Below are 18,112 nucleotides of genomic sequence, written 5' to 3'. Positions count from 1 at the left end.
AAACTAAGGTCTAGCACATTTGTCCCTTTGCTAACTAATTTTCTACACAAAAGACCCGTGACATGGCTCTGCGGTTGCTATATAAGAAGCTCATTAGATTAAGGGTTTCACGACAGAGTTGAGAACTTGAGAGAGAGAAAAAGAGGGTAAAGATAAACAAACAAAAAAAGACGTAATGGGTAAGAACAACACTAAAATCCTCATCGCAGCTCTTGTGATGGTTGTAACCGCTGCGATGATGATTGAAGAAGCTAAGAGTATTCCCATATGTAACGTCAACACAAACGACTTGAAGAAATGCAGTCCGGCTGTCACTGGAAACAACCCACCACCTCCCACTCCCCAATGCTGCGCGGTGGCCAAAACCGCTAATCTTGAATGTCTCTGCCCTTACTTCACCAGGTCCGGGATTGACTCAGCAAAAATCAAGACTCTAGGGGCCAATTGTGGCATTACTAAGAAACCCTCCTGTTTGCCATGGTAAAATTCTCTTTCTTTTTTGGTAAAATTCAGAAGTAACATTAATAATATTGGAACATGTTTTGAGTAAAGAGAGAAAGTCTTACGTTGATTTTGTTTGTTCTTTCTCTACGTAGATTTGAAGAACTGAGCTGGACTTGACACATTCCGGCCTGCCACAAGATTAAGTCTCTAAGTTATAATATGTCTTTTGTTGTTCTATTCGAATAAACCACCAGATTTTGCAATTATTTTTCAGTCACCTTTTCTAAATAAAAGAACCACGTTCTATGTACTAATGAAAAACAATAAATTACTGCTTTTGGCTTACTCCATTGTGTTATACTTTCTTGAATTTCCAAAAACTAACTCTATATGCCTCTTCCCTGGACAGATCCAAAATCATAATTAAAACTGAAAAAAAAAAATATAGACAATATAATTGCATAATCGTTTGGAATTTAACTGCTTCGTAAAATTAAGAGTCTGATTTGCAACATACACAAATATGTATGCATCTCTAATAAATTTACATTATCACAGATTCACAAATCACAAATGCCTGCAGAATATATGAAGTCAGATAAAAAACGTTTCTTATGAAAGAAGCTTGACGAAAAGAAAGAAAACGTCTCGACCAAGTCATCCTTGAATTCTATTTCTATGTTGTACACCTTAAATGAAAACGGCGAACTACTAGCATGTGAATCGTTATGGCCAGGCCCGGCTTTAAAAGTACGAGAGCCTTGTGCTATACTAAACTACTAGGAGCAAAGCTCCGCGCAAGCGCGGGGATGTTAAAAAATACTTGTGTTATCAATACTATTAAAACAGAAGTCACTTTTTTAAAGTGCCCTTCTACTTTAATAATATTTACATGTCTCTGCCACTGGATCATTTTAAACATATGCTTTTTATTAAATACTATATTTACCGAAAATCCTTTTAATTAACTATTTACCGAAGATTGGGGACAGGTCTTCGTTTTAATCTTCGTTTTTGATTGAAATCTTTATGGGTCGGTTGCGATTCGGATGGTATGGTTAAAGGGAGTTCACTTTTTGTGCTTTTCGAATGGTTGTGACTCGAGATTTCTCTAGCTTCAGTATAGAGAAACGAAGGAGGTTCGGAAGATCCATGGGTTTGATATGGATTGTGGTAGGTTTTGTCGAGAATCGAGATTCATGTAATCTGTGATTAAAGAGATGAATTACTGTAAAGGAAGAGTTTTTCTGAGGAATTTTTTGAACTCAATATTCTCCAAGGATTTGCAATCGGGATTCAAAAGCAGTGTACAGATTCGATTGATATTTTTAATTTCTTTGGTTATTCACTCTCATGATTGAAGTGGGGGAAGAAAATCTATTAGATGTAATGTCTTCCGGGATCACATCGAAGGTTTTTCTAATCTGTTTTTTTTTTCTGATGCAGGACATGAGATACAAATTCAAAGGAAATACGAGGAAGAGGAGCTACCAGGTATTGGACTATAGTTTCTTTTTGTTGAACAACATTGTATTGGAGTACAGTTGTACGGTCCCTTTTGGTGTTTTATTGCTTTCCTTATACTATGTTTCTCTGTTGAATTTGCTATAATTCTAATAAGATATTGGTTCACAATTGATGGTTCTAAATGGTCTCTGATGGAATCGAATTTCAAATATTGTTCATGTTTAATGGTATATGGATCATGTTTTACTATACAATTTAAGGCTATATCTGTACTTGGTTTTTATTTTGACAATAAAGGTATAGTAGGCTCGACCCAAGCTACACAGTGCATCTCTTTATTGTTGCAGTGCAGAAGAGTAATGGCATATGTTGGGTCCACTAATATATTGTGGTTGTCTTTTGGTGTTGGCACGTTATGTTTTTTGGGACTGTCATGGATCTGAACAGACAGAGATATAGAGTTTATATCCATTGTTTACGTGAGGTTAAGGTGGGGGGGGGAAAGAATAAAGAAATCCTCACTGGAGTTTGGTTTCATGAGACAATAATTATTCATGCTTTGGTTTTATATGCAGGAGTTTTATGCCAACTGACACAATTTGGTCTATTGAAGTGGCTGGTGATTTGGACAAGAGTGATGGAAGGGATAAGATTCAGTCCCATGAAGTATGGCTTATGATATAGGTTGAATTTTTGGTACATAATTGTTTTATTTAGATCCAGATTGTTTTGGAAAGAGTCGAAACAGCACTTACGTTCCCAAAATTAAACACATTTTATCTAATAATTGTCTGAGATTTGTTGTGTAAGTTCATATATTGTTTGGGGTAAAAAGAATATAACTGGGTATTTGTTTCTTTTGTAAAAAATGACTATTTATTTCTTTGTATTTAGAGTGGTATATTTATATATTTTTAAACTGCACAATTGAAATAATGTGTTTAAATTGTATTGATATTGTTGTTTCCAACATATAAATACAAATTTTGCCTTTTTTTTATAAGATAGATTTATAGAAAACCTATGTAAGTGTGATAAAAGAGGTGATAAACTACTAATTGAAATTAAATTATTTAATCTATGTGTTCTATTAAATTAGGAATATGATCAGATGATATTATTATGGAAGTATTATTCATAAAAATGTATTTTACGGGTTTTAGTTTAACGGGTTTCAAATAAGTTATTCGATTAAAAATATTTATTAAATGTGATTTTTACTTAAAGTTAGTGAAGACCATATTAATCTATTCACACACACACACACACACATATATATATATATATATATATATATAAAATTCAATACTTTTTCAAAAAAATTGTTCAGTTTTCGATACGGGTTGGATTTGATATTGGTTTTCGGATATAATATTTTAAAATTCGTCCGAGTATATATGCCAGATATAATAGATTATGGGACTTTGATTTTCGGGTCCATTCCGAATCATTTTTGGATACGAATATTCTTTACTAATTATGTTAAGTACCTACTAAGAAAATATAATATGTTACAAAATTTAGAAATAAAGTATAAAATTAATTTCTGAAATATATATGACATAAGTGTATAGTTATGGAACTTGGCATATTTAATATAGTTATAAAAATTATATTAAAATATTAAACACAAATATGATTAAAAAAATAACAAAAATTTAAAAATTAAATTTCTCACAAAAATTAAAACAGAAAATATACCCGCCCTTTCAAAGGGCGGGTCAGAATCTAGTTGTAGTTTTAAAATTAAAGTTTCATGTTTTGTTGATGAATGCAAAATCATATCATGTCTTGTTTGGTGGATCAAGTAGAAGCTCATTTTAATAAGAGAAAAGAGAGGACTGAACGATCAAGTAGAGCTCATTTTAATAAGAGATTCAGCAACTAAACATACCTAATGTATACTAAAGTCGCAGATCAAGATTTTAAACAAAATACACACCTCTAACGATTTTAGGATTATAGCTAGAGCGAACATTGGTTCTAACTTCAAAATCAAAACCAGCAAGGTTTTTATGAAACTCATGTGGCAATCCCTGCAAATCACCAGGTGTGTTAGACTAAACAAAGTATATAGTGTTGGAAGGCGGGTGTTATTTAGAGGGGAAGAAATAATTGTTCAATCTAAAGCTTTGCTTGGAAGATGCTATTTATAATCACTATCGGTCTTAAAGCATTGATATAAAGTTTCCTACCTTACCACATTTATTCTGGGACCTAGAACAAAAGTGAAACTTCACATACAGTCTCTGCATTCGTTTGCTCCATATAGCTATCTCAAATTATTATCATATGGACTGATTCATTGCTTTATTTATAATCTTAAGAAATTAATTCAAATATATCTTCAAAAAAATTTCATAATCAATATTTGTAGAGAATACGAACACATGTTATTTCAAGTTGTCAAATCTGGTGACTGGTAAGCAAAAACATTATAATAAAAATCATAATTCACAAAGTTTTTTTATTAAAATACACTAATATCATTCATTACGAATTTACAGCTTTTTGTTTCAATTCTTGATCATTTTGAACAGAGTAAGTTCCAAAGAACCTCTGCTTCAAGGTGGAACAGATGTAGAGAGAAACCACTACTGACCAAAACAAGTTCCTAATTGGCGAAGCTCCTTGGTTCCGTTGTTGTCTGTACGCTATCTTCATCTTCTCTAGCCTCTGTGTTGCTTCAGAAGTCTTTAAAACTTTCATCCTCTCTGATGCTTCAGCTGCAAGCAACCCCTCTTTTACCTCATTTTGTTCTTGATCACCTCTACTCTTTGGTTGCGTTTTTGTGACTTCTGTCTGCCTACTTCCTCCTCCAAGAGATGTTGGTTTCTTGGGAAGAAGGCTACATAGTTAAGCCAATCTTAGTGGTAGAGCTTTATCTTCCGGGATAGTCACTTTCTTGGTCTATAAGAAAGCACTCCGATGATAAAGGTTAGTTTTGTAGATATCATCAATAGTAAATCTTCAGATGATAATTAATTAAAAAAAAAAAGAAACTTACCAATGTTTGAACTCGAGATTGTAAAGCATGTCAATGTACTGCTTAGTTTTCTTCTGAATTCATTCGCTTGTCTCCAAAATCCATATATGCTTCCCATTTTCAGTAACTTCTCTGCATAGATCTTCCATGTGTAGCTGCAAAAGACGATAAAAACCTATTAATAAGCAAATGTAAGGTGACAGTTGCCATTTGCTTGGCCAGACGAATGTGACCATGCTTAGACCTCATTAGAAAACCCGAGGAAAGAAGACTGCATTTTAGAATTGAAGTTTACTTACCACTCATAGATACGTTTGGACCAGCCTTAGAGATAGTATCCCAATACAAACCATCTGTACTACACTTGCTGAAGATATCTCCAATCCTGGAAACATATTCATCACCATTGTTGGGATAAATGTGGAAACCAGAGACATCATCAGTGATTATCTCAGCCGGTCCACCTTGACTCGTGGCGAACGTTGGAAGTCCGTTCATGGCTTCAATGACCACATCTGTAACCTTCTTTTAAACCACATCTAGTTTACAAAAATCAAAACATAAACTTATAATGGATTTGATATGAAAAAAAAAAGAAGTGATAGTGCGAAATTAATATGAAACTACTGGCTGGCTCTAACCTGATTTCTTGCTTGACTCACAGCAGTACCATGACTGCCTGGAAAGAACACTCCAGTTCCACCCGACCCACACCACCTTCACGGCGGACTTTGGTCTCTGTTGGTTGTGGTAGATCCTTGCTTTGTGTCTTGCTGCTTGTCTTTCTCTTTTCAGATCTGCTGAAACTATACACAAAATGAACATCGAGCTTTTTATTTTATAAATGTTCAGATCTCCTCATCAATTAAAGCTTATTTTGATTGAATAGGGAATCATACCAGGTTTTGTCTCCACCGCGGCGGTGATGGTTCTCGGGAAGAAGGGCCGACAGGAAGGCTGTAACCGGAGGTGAATGGTGAGCAAAGAGTCAATTGCAGCGAGACAAAGCCACCACCACAAGACATTAGCAAACAGAAGGAAAAAGAAGAAAGATCAATAGGGAATATGAGATTTAATTAAAGAGTAAAGAATCGGATTTTGTTGTGTTTTGAAAAAGTTTGTACCTTCTGATGCTTTTCATCGTACTGAAGCATATATTAGTCATCTGCCTCTTGACAACATAAGGATTATTATTTCTACGGTTGATAAAGGAGATTAACTGGGAGTTTTTGTGAAGGTTCATCCAATTCTCAACCTTCTCCAATTTTTAGATTTGAGGTGGAGGAAACGGAGAGATACACAACGTTTTTAGGTTAAATGGCAATCACGTTTATTGGCGAAATTAAGAGGAATACGTTGAACATGATAGGGGAGCCAAAGAGGTGAGAGAAGACTTCATTGTCTCTGGACTGAAAGATCAGCGGAGTCGTCGAAGTGGAAGAGGCGAAAAAAGAAAACCACTAACCCCTAATTTCAATCACAAACGCGAGAAATAAATCACCAAACCAAACCGAACATCACACGAAAATAAATCACAAAACCAAACCGAATGTGGGGCCCATAAGCATTAAAAAAACGCATACGTGGACACCTTTAGGAGAGGCAAAAATGCCTCATTATATATATATGATTTTTTTACCTATGTTGTTAGTGAAAGATCTTAGAAATTGGATCCTTAGTTTATAAGAATTTCAAAAATAAAGACCCTAAAATATTAAAGAAATATTGATAAAAACATGAGGAGTTGAGGATCCATGTTCTTGCGCTACCCCAAAACCGGCATGATATGGCTTTCCCAAGGAGAAGAAAACTAAGAAACTGAGGAAAAAAAAGAAGAGAACTGCTCACTCTCTCATGATTATGAATCAAAGTTTTGTGTTTGATATCATAAAAGTTGTGAAACTTTCTCCAGTGAAATTATCTCTGTGTTTTACTGTTGTGACTTGCAACATAGGAGGCAGATGGTTCAGAAAACCAAAGACATGTTGTGACATGACAAGAATAGTCTTTTGGACAGTTGGACTTATTTTACACGAAAATATTGATATTGACTAATATCCAACAAAGTCCTATCATTCACCAACCGGGAGACTTGTGCATGCAACTAAGATCCCCACATTTGTCCGTTTATTTACACATTTTGGACGATGGCTTGATTTAAGAGAGCCAAGAGTCTACGCATTTGTTAACTTTCACTAAGCATTAACATTGCCATATTCCGTAATGCATGATGCGACATCTCAACGGCACAGAAGAAAATAGTTACATAAGTTTACATCTCACTGTAATCGTGATCCGATGTGACAATTACCTGATTCGATTCCATCCGATGTCCGGATATCCCAAATTTTTTTATATACTTATAGAACAAAACTTGGGTTCACCTTCTATGGTGAACTCTCAAATTCACCTCAAATCTTTGCACCAATCAAAGTGCCTTGTAGGATTAGTAAAAAAATGAAATAAAATTAAAAAGAAAAAAAGGGAAAGAGATGAAAAAACATCGACTAATTTTTTAACTCCATCCATGGTTTCTTCTTCATCACCCACACATAATATTGAAAGTTTTGTTTGTCAAATTAGTAAACCCAAAACAGTAAGTCTTAAATCATTGGATAGACCCTAATAAACACTAACATTAAACTCTAAACCCTTGGATAAACCCTAAACCCTTGGATAAACTCTAAACCTTTGAAATATCTTTTTACCCAAGGGTTTAGGGTTTACCCAAGGGCTTAGGGTTTAGTATTTTGGGTTTAGGGTTTAGGGTTTAGTGCTTTGGGTTTAGATTTAGGGTATAAGGACATAAGATTGTAGATACTAATTTGACAAATAAAGTTTTCAATATTCTGTGTGGGTGACAAATAAGTTTTCAATATTTTGTGTAGGTGGTGAAGAAGAAGTCATGGATGACGTTAAAAAAAATTAGTCGACGTCTTTTTCACCTTTTTTCCTTTTTTCTTTTTAATTTTATTTCCTTTTTTAACTAATCCTACATGGCACTTTGATTGATGTTAAGACTTGAGGTGAATTTAAGAGTTCACCATAGGGGTGAACCCAAGTCTTGTTCATACTTATAATACGATATCTGACCTAGACAAACAAATAAAATATAAAATAAAATAAGGAAATTAGGAGCAATAGCCATAAAAATGTAAAGCAGAGAAATAAACATTGCAATGTCATGGTTAGAACATAGAAAATATATTATGTATGTTTTTTTAAAACAAATTATATTATGTATTAATTACTGTATTTACCCATGACAATTTGAGCATGTATATCTCTTCTTTCTTTTCCTTTTTATTTTTTTTGTTTAGTTACAAAACTTGTATCCCTTAAGATTTAGCTTTAGTCACTTTAATATATCGTATGAAAATGGTATTTTAGGAAATTTCCTTAATATATCTTTTTACAGACAATTAGGCTTCGAATGGGTGATGCAATTCAAAAAATGCAGTTCAAATAGAAATGCAGATCAAGCAAAATAAATGCATATCATGAAAATCAGGTAGAACAAATGCAGATCAAACTAAATTAATAAATTATTATATTTAAATAAATATTGATTTTAAAATAAAAATTAAGTATGTAAATAAAATATAAATTATTATAAATAAGTAATAAATATCATGTTGAAAATAATAATAAATGTCGTCACTTTAATAAATATAATGAAATATTAAATTATTTGAAAATATTTATTAATATTTATAAAATTTGTATTTTAAATTATTTAAAAATATTTATTACTTATTTATAAAACACAGATCAAACATAACAAATGAAAAACAAATACGTGTACTAAATTTCACGTTTTATCCATAGTTAGATGTCATATATATATAAATTTGAAATAATATTAGTTTAATCATATGAAAACATATATAAGAGACAAACTGAAAAAAAAAATTAAACATTCGATTAAAATACATGCATGTGTTATAGTACAAATAATAAAATTTTAAATAGTTATTAATTATAAAATATATTAATTTATAAATATATGCAGATAATATACATAATATAAATAACATACATAAATTCATTAAAATAATATATATACTAGGTGATTAAAAAGCATGCATATGTTATAATATATTTGTAGAGAACACATTACTTTATATATAAGCGTTTATCAAATTTAAAAATAATTAATATATTAAAAATAATTTTTAAATATTTATATAAGTAAATTTATCTTAGAATTCTCAATTAAAAACAATAAAAACTTACACTTGAAGAGGAATTTTAATTTGTGAAAGAAAAAATAAATTAATACGAAATATTTATAGGTAAAGGAGACAACATGAAAATATGAAAATCTAGTTAATACAATATAAAAAACTATAACTTAAAATGTTTTCTATTATTTAAAATGTTGCCCCGAAAAGAGTCATGAGAGTGTCATTAGTTACTCTTCGGTTTCAGGCACTTGTCTGATATATTGTAACATATCTGTCTTTTTTTTAAAAGATAAAAATTAGTGTAGTTATTTTCATACTAGATAGAACATAACGTGTATAAATACATTATAGGTAAAGAAAAAAGAAAAAAAATAACTAAAAAAAACAGTTCACGCAAAAAGAAAATTGAAAGACGGTATCTATTGTGCCTCTGCATATGGTGCACTCCTTTTTTCCTTGTTCCTGCGGAACAATTGTTTTTTACACAGATTCATCCTGCATGCAATCCTATTCATTTTTTATCCCCTATATATTATTTTAGGAGCACTAAAAATAAATAACCTTCACTTGATATGTGATTTACGTGAGTGTCATTTCATACGTGGCAGCCTCATAAGCACTCTCACACCTTTTTAAAAAACCCTTAGTCTACTAAAATTATTACATCATGTGCCATTGGTTATTACCATATAAATGTGTACGATTTATGTTTGCGCATTATTAGTTTCTATGTTCTATTACACGGAATATAGCATATATATTAAGATATTGTTAAAATAGTTTTCAACAGATTTATTTGAAGTTTTTAAAATAGTATATATATGTATTTAAGATGATAAGATATCATGATTAAAGGAGTTATAAAGATTTTATACGTTTTCACTTTTATACATTTTTTTATATTTTGCTAATGCTAACCTATCATTTAATACAATTTTATCATATTTAGGTTAATACATTAATTTTTTTAATATGATTGATTATGATTATATAATAGATAAAAATAAGATATATTTTTATAAACGATAACTGAATATATTAATGTATAATAATATTTCAAAAATCATTTCAAAATTAGTGAAAATATTTAAATATAATTTTTGAAAATTAAGATCTTGTTAAATATTATTAAAAAGATTTGTTAGAATATTTTAAATAAATATATTTATATTTAAAATGAAAAGACATCAAAATATTATGATTAAAGTATTTCAATGATTGTATATATTATTAGTTTTAATAAGATACATTTAATAAAATTTCTAAACAATGGTTTAAATTAAAAAAAATCACGCATAAAAAATGCCATGAATTATATTATAATCTCTATAATATTATTTGAGAAGTCAGTTTCCTATGTGTCGCGCTCACGTTGATTCTCATAATGGTTGATTACACGAATACCCTTAATGAATTAATTTTAGTTATACCTATTACTAAAAATTGTTTAGTTTCCTTTTTATTAATAAAGCTTCAATTATCTTTTTTATTATAGTTTATTTATCTTATAAACCCATATATAATAAAAAGGAAATATCTATAAAAATATATAGATTTTTATATACAAAAACGAATTTATTTTTTCTTACTTTATATTTTCCCTAAAAACATAAATAAGTGAATATCTAATAATTTTCAAAATACATCGGTGTATACATATAATTTAAAAAAGAAAATAGTTAAGACAATTTTTTAAGAAAACATATTTTAAAATGATTATATTTTGATTAAATGATTTAAAGAAAATTAATTTCAAACAACGTAAAGTGATCATCTAATATCATTAAGAAAATTTATAAATTAAAATTAAAATTTACCTAATTTTTGTTGATAAAATTATAAAAATGTATCCACAATTAACAAGTAATGATTTACCAATTATTAGGATTTACTTGTTTTATAAATATTCATATATGTACATGAATTTTTAAATATTATAAAACATGTTCATGAATGCAACTACAACATTTTCTGTGTGTTTCTATATTTTTAAAAATAAACTTACCAAATTTTATAAGATTTATAAAATATACTTAGAAATATAAAAAGATGAACTGAACTAAATTAAGCTAAAAATTGTAATTCAACTTTAATCTTATTAAAGTAAAAAAAAAGGTGTTCAGTTTGAAATAATAGATGCGAAAATATACCCAACAATGAACACTTGAACTGTCCAAAATATTATGTTTGAAATAAGATAACTAATTAAAATGAAAACATATGTATAAATACAATCTTTTGAATTTCTGGGTGTAACTATCTTATGAATTTGAAATTAATCAATGAATTTAAATATTTCTGAATTGGTTTGCTTATTCAATTCTTAATCTATTATCACATTAATTTATTTTATATAATTTTATCCAAAATAAGATATATTAAAAAATTAAAATATTAGAAGTATTTATTAACGCAATTTCAGCTTTATATTTCTTTTTCTCAGAAAACATATATACAATTATAAAAACTTGTATAAATATATTTACAAATCTAATAGAATGAACCAAACTAAATATAATTAAAATAAAATTTAATTTTATATTAATTAAAAATTGTTGTTTACTTTGAAACCAAATATAGAGCTCAACGATACCATACATGAATTGATCCAAATTACTATACATAGAATTGCATATCTAATTAAGATGAGAACATAATGATATTTAATATTATTTTTATGATATAAATTCAAATAACTAAAAAATTATGAACAAATATATAGATTTTTATATCCATATAATGATACCTAATACAATTCTCTTTATTCATCATAAATATAAGTAATAAAATTACTTAAAATTATAAAAAATCAAATGTAAATTTTTAATAATTATTATGATTTGATTAGTTTATATGTATTTATTCCCGTGCATGAGCACGGGAGAATCACCTAGTATATAAGGTATCACGAATACAAAATTGGAACAATCAATCCTATCAAAACTTTCATTCAATTTAAATGTGTGGAACGAGAAAAAGATGCCAGTAATTACCACAACCCTCCAATTGCAATTTTCAGACGTTTCAACTCAAGACCAATTTGACTAGGACCAGAGAGTCAACGACCCACATCACACGCTCTTTCTAGGTTTCACTTAGACCGGTGGGTTATTTAGTGTGTGGACCCCACAAAAAGGTTTGCGATGGATCACAAAAATATGAAATAAAAATCGATTTTGGTCTGTTTCTTGCACTGTTGCGGATCCCATTAACACGTAACGGCCGCGATTAATTAGTTTTTAATTTTTTTTTAAAACAAAATCCAAACTAAAAAGAAAAACAAAAAACAAAAACAAGGTTTTTTAAGAAATCGGCAGCGATAATCATACTCTTAGAATCAACTTGTTACATTAGGGTCTTTAAATTTAAGATTCTAAGGTAGAGTACTAGAGTCAAGAGAGAGGAGGAGAATCAAAGAGAGAATGTATAAGAATAATACCAGACCCATTGTAGCAACTCTGGTGATTGTTTTCGTCGCCCTAGTTTAATGGAAGAACCTGAAAGCATTCCCATTTGTTACTCAATAGGACTGACTAATAGCATGTGCTATTAGAACGGTTGAACAGGCAGTAGCGATCCTAATTTATGAGGACCAGAAGCTATTTAAAAAAGGCTGTTTTTGACCAACTCGTTGTTCGGCTGCAAGGATTCCAACTATCCTAAAATTACCACTAGACTAATGAAATTTTATAAAAAAAATTGGCCGGGATTTTTATATATTTTTTTAAGGCTGGAAACTTATGCTTTTACAGCTTTCTATTAGGGTCGGGCCTCTGAATATGGTCTGAATCTAAAAATAAAAAATGCTAAGACATTTTTAAAATTAAATACATAAATTTGGTTTAAAATTTCAAAGTTTAGATATATTCTCAAACTTATAGTTTATAATTTGAATAAAAACTTTAAATATATATAGATAAAATTATTAATTTTAAAAACTATTTCATTATACCGTTAAATATATAATTAATATTTTTAAAATAATCACCTTGAAATTTTTTGAGACGGCCCTGTTACTCAACACAAACACATTGGAGAAATCTCGTCCAGCAACTAGGGTCTCCCACATTTGCCAGTTGTCTATATGCCTGCAACTAGGGTCTCCCACATTTGTCGGCTTATCTACACATTTTAGACTCAAAAGACGACTTGACGTTACATTTGAATACCACTTAAATTTACCTCTCATTGTAAGCAGATACAAGTTCACAAACCAGATCTCTGGTGTTACATCACAAAACAGCTATATCACTTCTTTCTTTCTCGCTATATTTTTAAAATATACTATATGAGTTGCAGTGACAAGTGCAAGCCAAAATACAAAGACCAAAACCCATTGAGTCACATAAAGGAGAAGTTTTTTTTTTTATGAAAAGAAAAGGAGAAGTTTCTAGAGGAGACTTCTGCATGAAACTAAGGTCTAGCACATTTGTCCCTTTGCTAACTAATTTTCTACACAAAAGACCCGTGACATGGCTCTGCGGTTGCTATATAAGAAGCTCATTAGATTAAGGATTTCACGACAGAGTTGAGAACTTGAGAGAGAGAAAAAGAGGGTAAAGATAAACAAACAAAAAAAGACGTAATGGGTAAGAACAACACTAAAATCCTCATCGCAGCTCTTGTGATGGTTGTAACCGCTGCGATGATGATTGAAGAAGCTAAGAGTATTCCCATATGTAACGTCAACACAAACGACTTGAAGAAATGCAGTCCGGCTGTCACTGGAAACAACCCACCACCTCCCACTCCCCAATGCTGCGCGGTGGCCAAAACCGCTAATCTTGAATGTCTCTGCCCTTACTTCACCAGGTCCGGGATTGACTCAGCAAAAATCAAGACTCTAGGGGCCAATTGTGGCATTACTAAGAAACCCTCCTGTTTGCCATGGTAAAATTCTCTTTCTTTTTTGGTAAAATTCAGAAGTAACATTAATAATATTGGAACATGTTTTGAGTAAAGAGAGAAAGTCTTACGTTGATTTTGTTTGTTCTTTCTCTACGTAGATTTGAAGAACTGAGCTGGACTTGACACATTCCGGCCTGCCACAAGATTAAGTCTCTAAGTTATAATATGTCTTTTGTTGTTCTATTCGAATAAACCACCAGATTTTGCAATTATTTTTCAGTCACCTTTTCTAAATAAAAGAACCACGTTCTATGTACTAATGAAAAACAATAAATTACTGCTTTTGGCTTACTCCATTGTGTTATACTTTCTTGAATTTCCAAAAACTAACTCTATATGCCTCTTCCCTGGACAGATCCAAAATCATAATTAAAACTGAAAAAAAAATATATAGACAATATAGTTGCATAATCGTTTGGAATTTAACTGCTTCGTAAAATTAAGAGTCTGATTTGCAACATACACAAATATGTATGCATCTCTAATAAATTTACATTATCACAGATTCACAAATCACAAATGCCTGCAGAATATATGAAGTCAGATAAAAAACGTTTCTTATGAAAGAAGCTTGACGAAAAGAAAGAAAACGTCTCGACCAAGTCATCCTTGAATTCTATTTCTATGTTGTACACCTTAAATGAAAACGGCGAACTACTAGCATGTGAATCGTTATGGCCAGGCCCGGCTTTAAAAGTACGAGAGCCTTGTGCTATACTAAACTAGGGGCGAAGCTCCGCGCAAGCGCGGGGATGTTAAAAAATACTTGTGTTGTTGTAGTTTTAAAATTAAAGTTTCATGTTTTGTTGATGAATGCAAAATCATATCATGTCTTGTTTGGTGGATCAAGTAGAAGCTCATTTTAATAAGAGAAAAGAGAGGACTGAACGATCAAGTAAATCTCATTTTAATAAGAGATTCAGCAACTAAACATACCTAATGTATACTAAAGCCGCAGATCAAGATTTTAAACAAAATACACACCTCTAACGATTTTAGGATTATAGCTAGAGCGAACATTGGTTCTAACTTCAAAACCAAAACCAGCAAGGTTTTTATGAAACTCATGTGGCAATCCATGCAAATCACTAGGTGTGTTAGACTAAACAAAGTATATAGTGTTGGAAGGCGGGTGTTATTTAGAGGGGAAGAATTAATTGTTCAATCTAAAGCTTTGCTTGGAAGATGCTATTTATAATCACTATCGGTCTTAAAGCATTGATATACAGTTTTCCACCTTACCACATTTATTCTGGGACCTAGAACAAAAGTGAAACTTCACATACAGTCTCTGCATTCGTTTGCTCCATATAGCTATCTCAAATTATTATCATATGGACTGATTCATTGCTTTATTTATAATCTTAAGAAATTTATTCAAATATATCTTCAAAAAAATTTCATAATCAATATTTGTAGAGAATATGAACACATGTTATTTCAAGTTGTCAAATATGGTGACTGGTAAGCAAAAACATTATAATAAAAATCATAATTCACAAAGTTTTTTTATTAAAATACACTAATATCATTCATTACGAATTTACAGCTTTTTGTTTCAATTCTTGATCATTTTGAACAGAGTAAGTTCCAAAGAACCTCTGCTTCAAGGTGGAACAGATGTAGAGAGAAACCACTACTGACCAAAACAAGTTCCTAATTGGCGAAGCTCCTTGGTTCCGTTGTTGTCTGTACGCTATCTTCATCTTCTCTAGCCTCTGTGTTGCTTCAGAAGTCTTTAAAACTTTCATCCTCTCTGATGCTTCAGCTGCAAGCAACCCCTCTTTTACCTCATTTTGTTCTTGATCACCTCTACTCTTTGGTTGCGTTTTTGTGACTTCTGTCTGCCTACTTCCTCCTCCAAGAGATGTTGGTTTCTTGGGAAGAAGGCTACATAGTTAAGCCAATCTTAGTGGTAGAGCTTTATCTTCCGGGATAGTCACTTTCTTGGTCTATAAGAAAGCACTCCGATGATAAAGGTTAGTTTTGTAGATATCATCAATAGTAAATCTTCAGATGATAATTAATTAAAAAAAAGAAACTTACCAATGTTTGAACTCGAGATTGTAAAGCATGTCAATGTACTGCTTAGTTTTCTTCTGAATTCATTCGCTTGTCTCCAAAATCCATATATGCTTCCCATTTTCAGTAACTTCTCTGCATAGATCTTCCATGTGTAGCTGCAAAAGACGATAAAAACCTATTAATAAGCAAATGTAAGGTGACAGTTGCCATTTGCTTGGCCAGACGAATGTGACCATGCTTAGACCTCATTAGAAAACCCGAGGAAAGAAGACTGCATTTTAGAATTGAAGTTTACTTACCACTCATAGATACGTTTGGACCAGCCTTAGAGATAGTATCCCAATACAAACCATCTGTACTACACTTGCTGAAGATATCTCCAATCCTGGAAACATATTCATCACCATTGTTGGGATAAATGTGGAAACCAGAGACATCATCAGTGATTATCTCAGCCGGTCCACCTTGACTCGTGGCGAACGTTGGAAGTCCGTTCATGGCTTCAATGACCACATCTGTAACCTTCTTTTAAACCACATCTAGTTTACAAAAATCAAAACATAAACTTATAATGGATTTGATATGAAAAAAAAAAGAAGTGATAGTGCGAAATTAATATGAAACTACTGGCTGGCTCTAAAATAAAGACCCTAAAATATTAAAGAAATATTGATAAAAACACGAGGAGTTGAGGACCCATGTTCTTGCGCTACCCCAAAACCGGCATGATATGGCTTTCCCAAGGAGAAGAAAACTAAGAAACTGAGGAAAAAAAGAGAAGAGAACTGCTCACTCTCTCATGATTATGAATCAAAGTTTTGTGTTTGATATCATAAAAGTTGTGAAACTTTCTCCAGTGAAATTATCTCTGTGTTTTACTGTTGTGACTTGCAACATAGGAGGCAGATGGTTCAGAAAACCAAAGACATGTTGTGACATGACAAGAATAGTCTTTTGGACAGTTGGACTTATTTTACACGAAAAATATTGACATTGACTAATATCCAACAAAGTCCTATCATTCACCAACCGGGAGACTTGTGCATGCAACTAAGATCCCCACATTTGTCCGTTTATTTACACATTTTGGACGATGGCTTGATTTAAGAGAGCCAAGAGTCTACGCATTTGTTAACTTTCACTAAGCATTAACATTGCCATATTCCGTAATGCATGATGCGACATCTCAACGGCACAGAAGAAAATAGTTACATAAGTTTACATCTCACTGTAATCGTGATCCGATGTGACAATTACCTGATTCGATTCCATCCGATGTCCGGATATCCCAAATTTTTTTATATACTTATAGAACAAAACTTGGCCTCACCTTCTATGGTGAACTCTCAAATTCACCTCAAATCTTTGCACCAATCAAAGTGCTTTGTAGGATTAGTAAAAAAATGAAATAAAATTAAAAAGAAAAAAAGGGAAAGAGATGAAAAAACATCGACTAATTTTTTAACTCCATCCATGGTTTCTTCTTCATCACCCACACAGAATATTGAAAGTTTTGTTTGTCAAATTAGTAAACCCAAAACACTAAATCTTAAATCATTGGATAGACCCTAATAAACACTAAACATTAAACTCTAAACCCTTGGATAAACCCTAAACCCTTGGATAAACTCTAAACCTTTGAAATATCTTTTTACCCAAGGGTTTAGGGTTTACCCAAGGGCTTAGGGTTTAGTATTTTGGGTTTAGGATTTAGGGTTTAGTGCTTTGGGTTTAGATTTAGGGTATAAGGACATAAGATTGTAGATACTAATTTGACAAATAAAGTTTTCAATATTCTGTGTGGGTGACAAATAAGTTTTCAATATTATGTGTAAGTGGTGAAGAAGAAATCATGGATGACGTTAAAAAAAATTAGTCGACGTCTTTTTCACCTTTTTTCCTTTTTTCTTTTTAATTTTATTTTCTTTTTTAACTAATCCTACATGGCACTTTGATTGATGTTAAGACTTGAGGTGAATTTAAGAGTTCACCATAGGGGGTGAACCCAAGTCTTGTTCATACTTATAATACGATATCTGACCTAGACAAACAAATAAAATATAAAATAAAATAAGGAAATTAGGAGCAATAGCCA

The 18,112-nt window shown here is 31.3% G+C and overlaps 2 protein-coding genes and 2 long non-coding RNA genes across 4 annotated transcripts; 2 read left to right on the top strand and 2 right to left on the bottom strand.

Moving 5' to 3' along the window:
- Nucleotides 1-99: 99 nt before the first annotated feature.
- LOC130500357 (putative lipid-transfer protein DIR1) lies at nt 100-789 on the top strand. The gene is made up of 2 exons (XM_056995331.1): nt 100-480; nt 597-789. Coding segments are annotated over exons 1-2 (306 nt in total). The 5' UTR covers nt 100-175; the 3' UTR covers nt 598-789.
- Nucleotides 790-4,750: 3,961 nt separating this feature from the next.
- On the bottom strand, nt 4,751-6,362 carry LOC108832629 (uncharacterized). Its single transcript, XR_008938269.1, has 6 exons — nt 6,022-6,362; nt 5,797-5,854; nt 5,539-5,703; nt 5,197-5,436; nt 4,919-5,052; nt 4,751-4,821 (listed from the first exon to the last, which is right to left on the bottom strand). It is a non-coding gene; the product is annotated as an uncharacterized LOC108832629 (long non-coding RNA).
- Nucleotides 6,363-13,594: 7,232 nt separating this feature from the next.
- On the top strand, nt 13,595-14,283 carry LOC108838679 (putative lipid-transfer protein DIR1). Its single transcript, XM_018611567.2, has 2 exons — nt 13,595-13,974; nt 14,091-14,283. Coding segments are annotated over exons 1-2 (306 nt in total). The 5' UTR covers nt 13,595-13,669; the 3' UTR covers nt 14,092-14,283.
- A 1,590-nt stretch (nt 14,284-15,873) lies between these two features.
- Nucleotides 15,874-16,589, bottom strand: LOC130500328 (uncharacterized). Its single transcript, XR_008938933.1, has 3 exons — nt 16,317-16,589; nt 16,039-16,172; nt 15,874-15,944 (listed from the first exon to the last, which is right to left on the bottom strand). It is a non-coding gene; the product is annotated as an uncharacterized LOC130500328 (long non-coding RNA).
- Nucleotides 16,590-18,112: the final 1,523 nt, after the last annotated feature.

The sequence above is a fragment of the Raphanus sativus genome, chromosome 9, assembly GCF_000801105.2.
Source record: "Raphanus sativus cultivar WK10039 chromosome 9, ASM80110v3, whole genome shotgun sequence".
NCBI lineage: Eukaryota > Viridiplantae > Streptophyta > Magnoliopsida > Brassicales > Brassicaceae > Raphanus > Raphanus sativus.
This window is presented reverse-complemented; position numbering and strand designations above follow the sequence as displayed.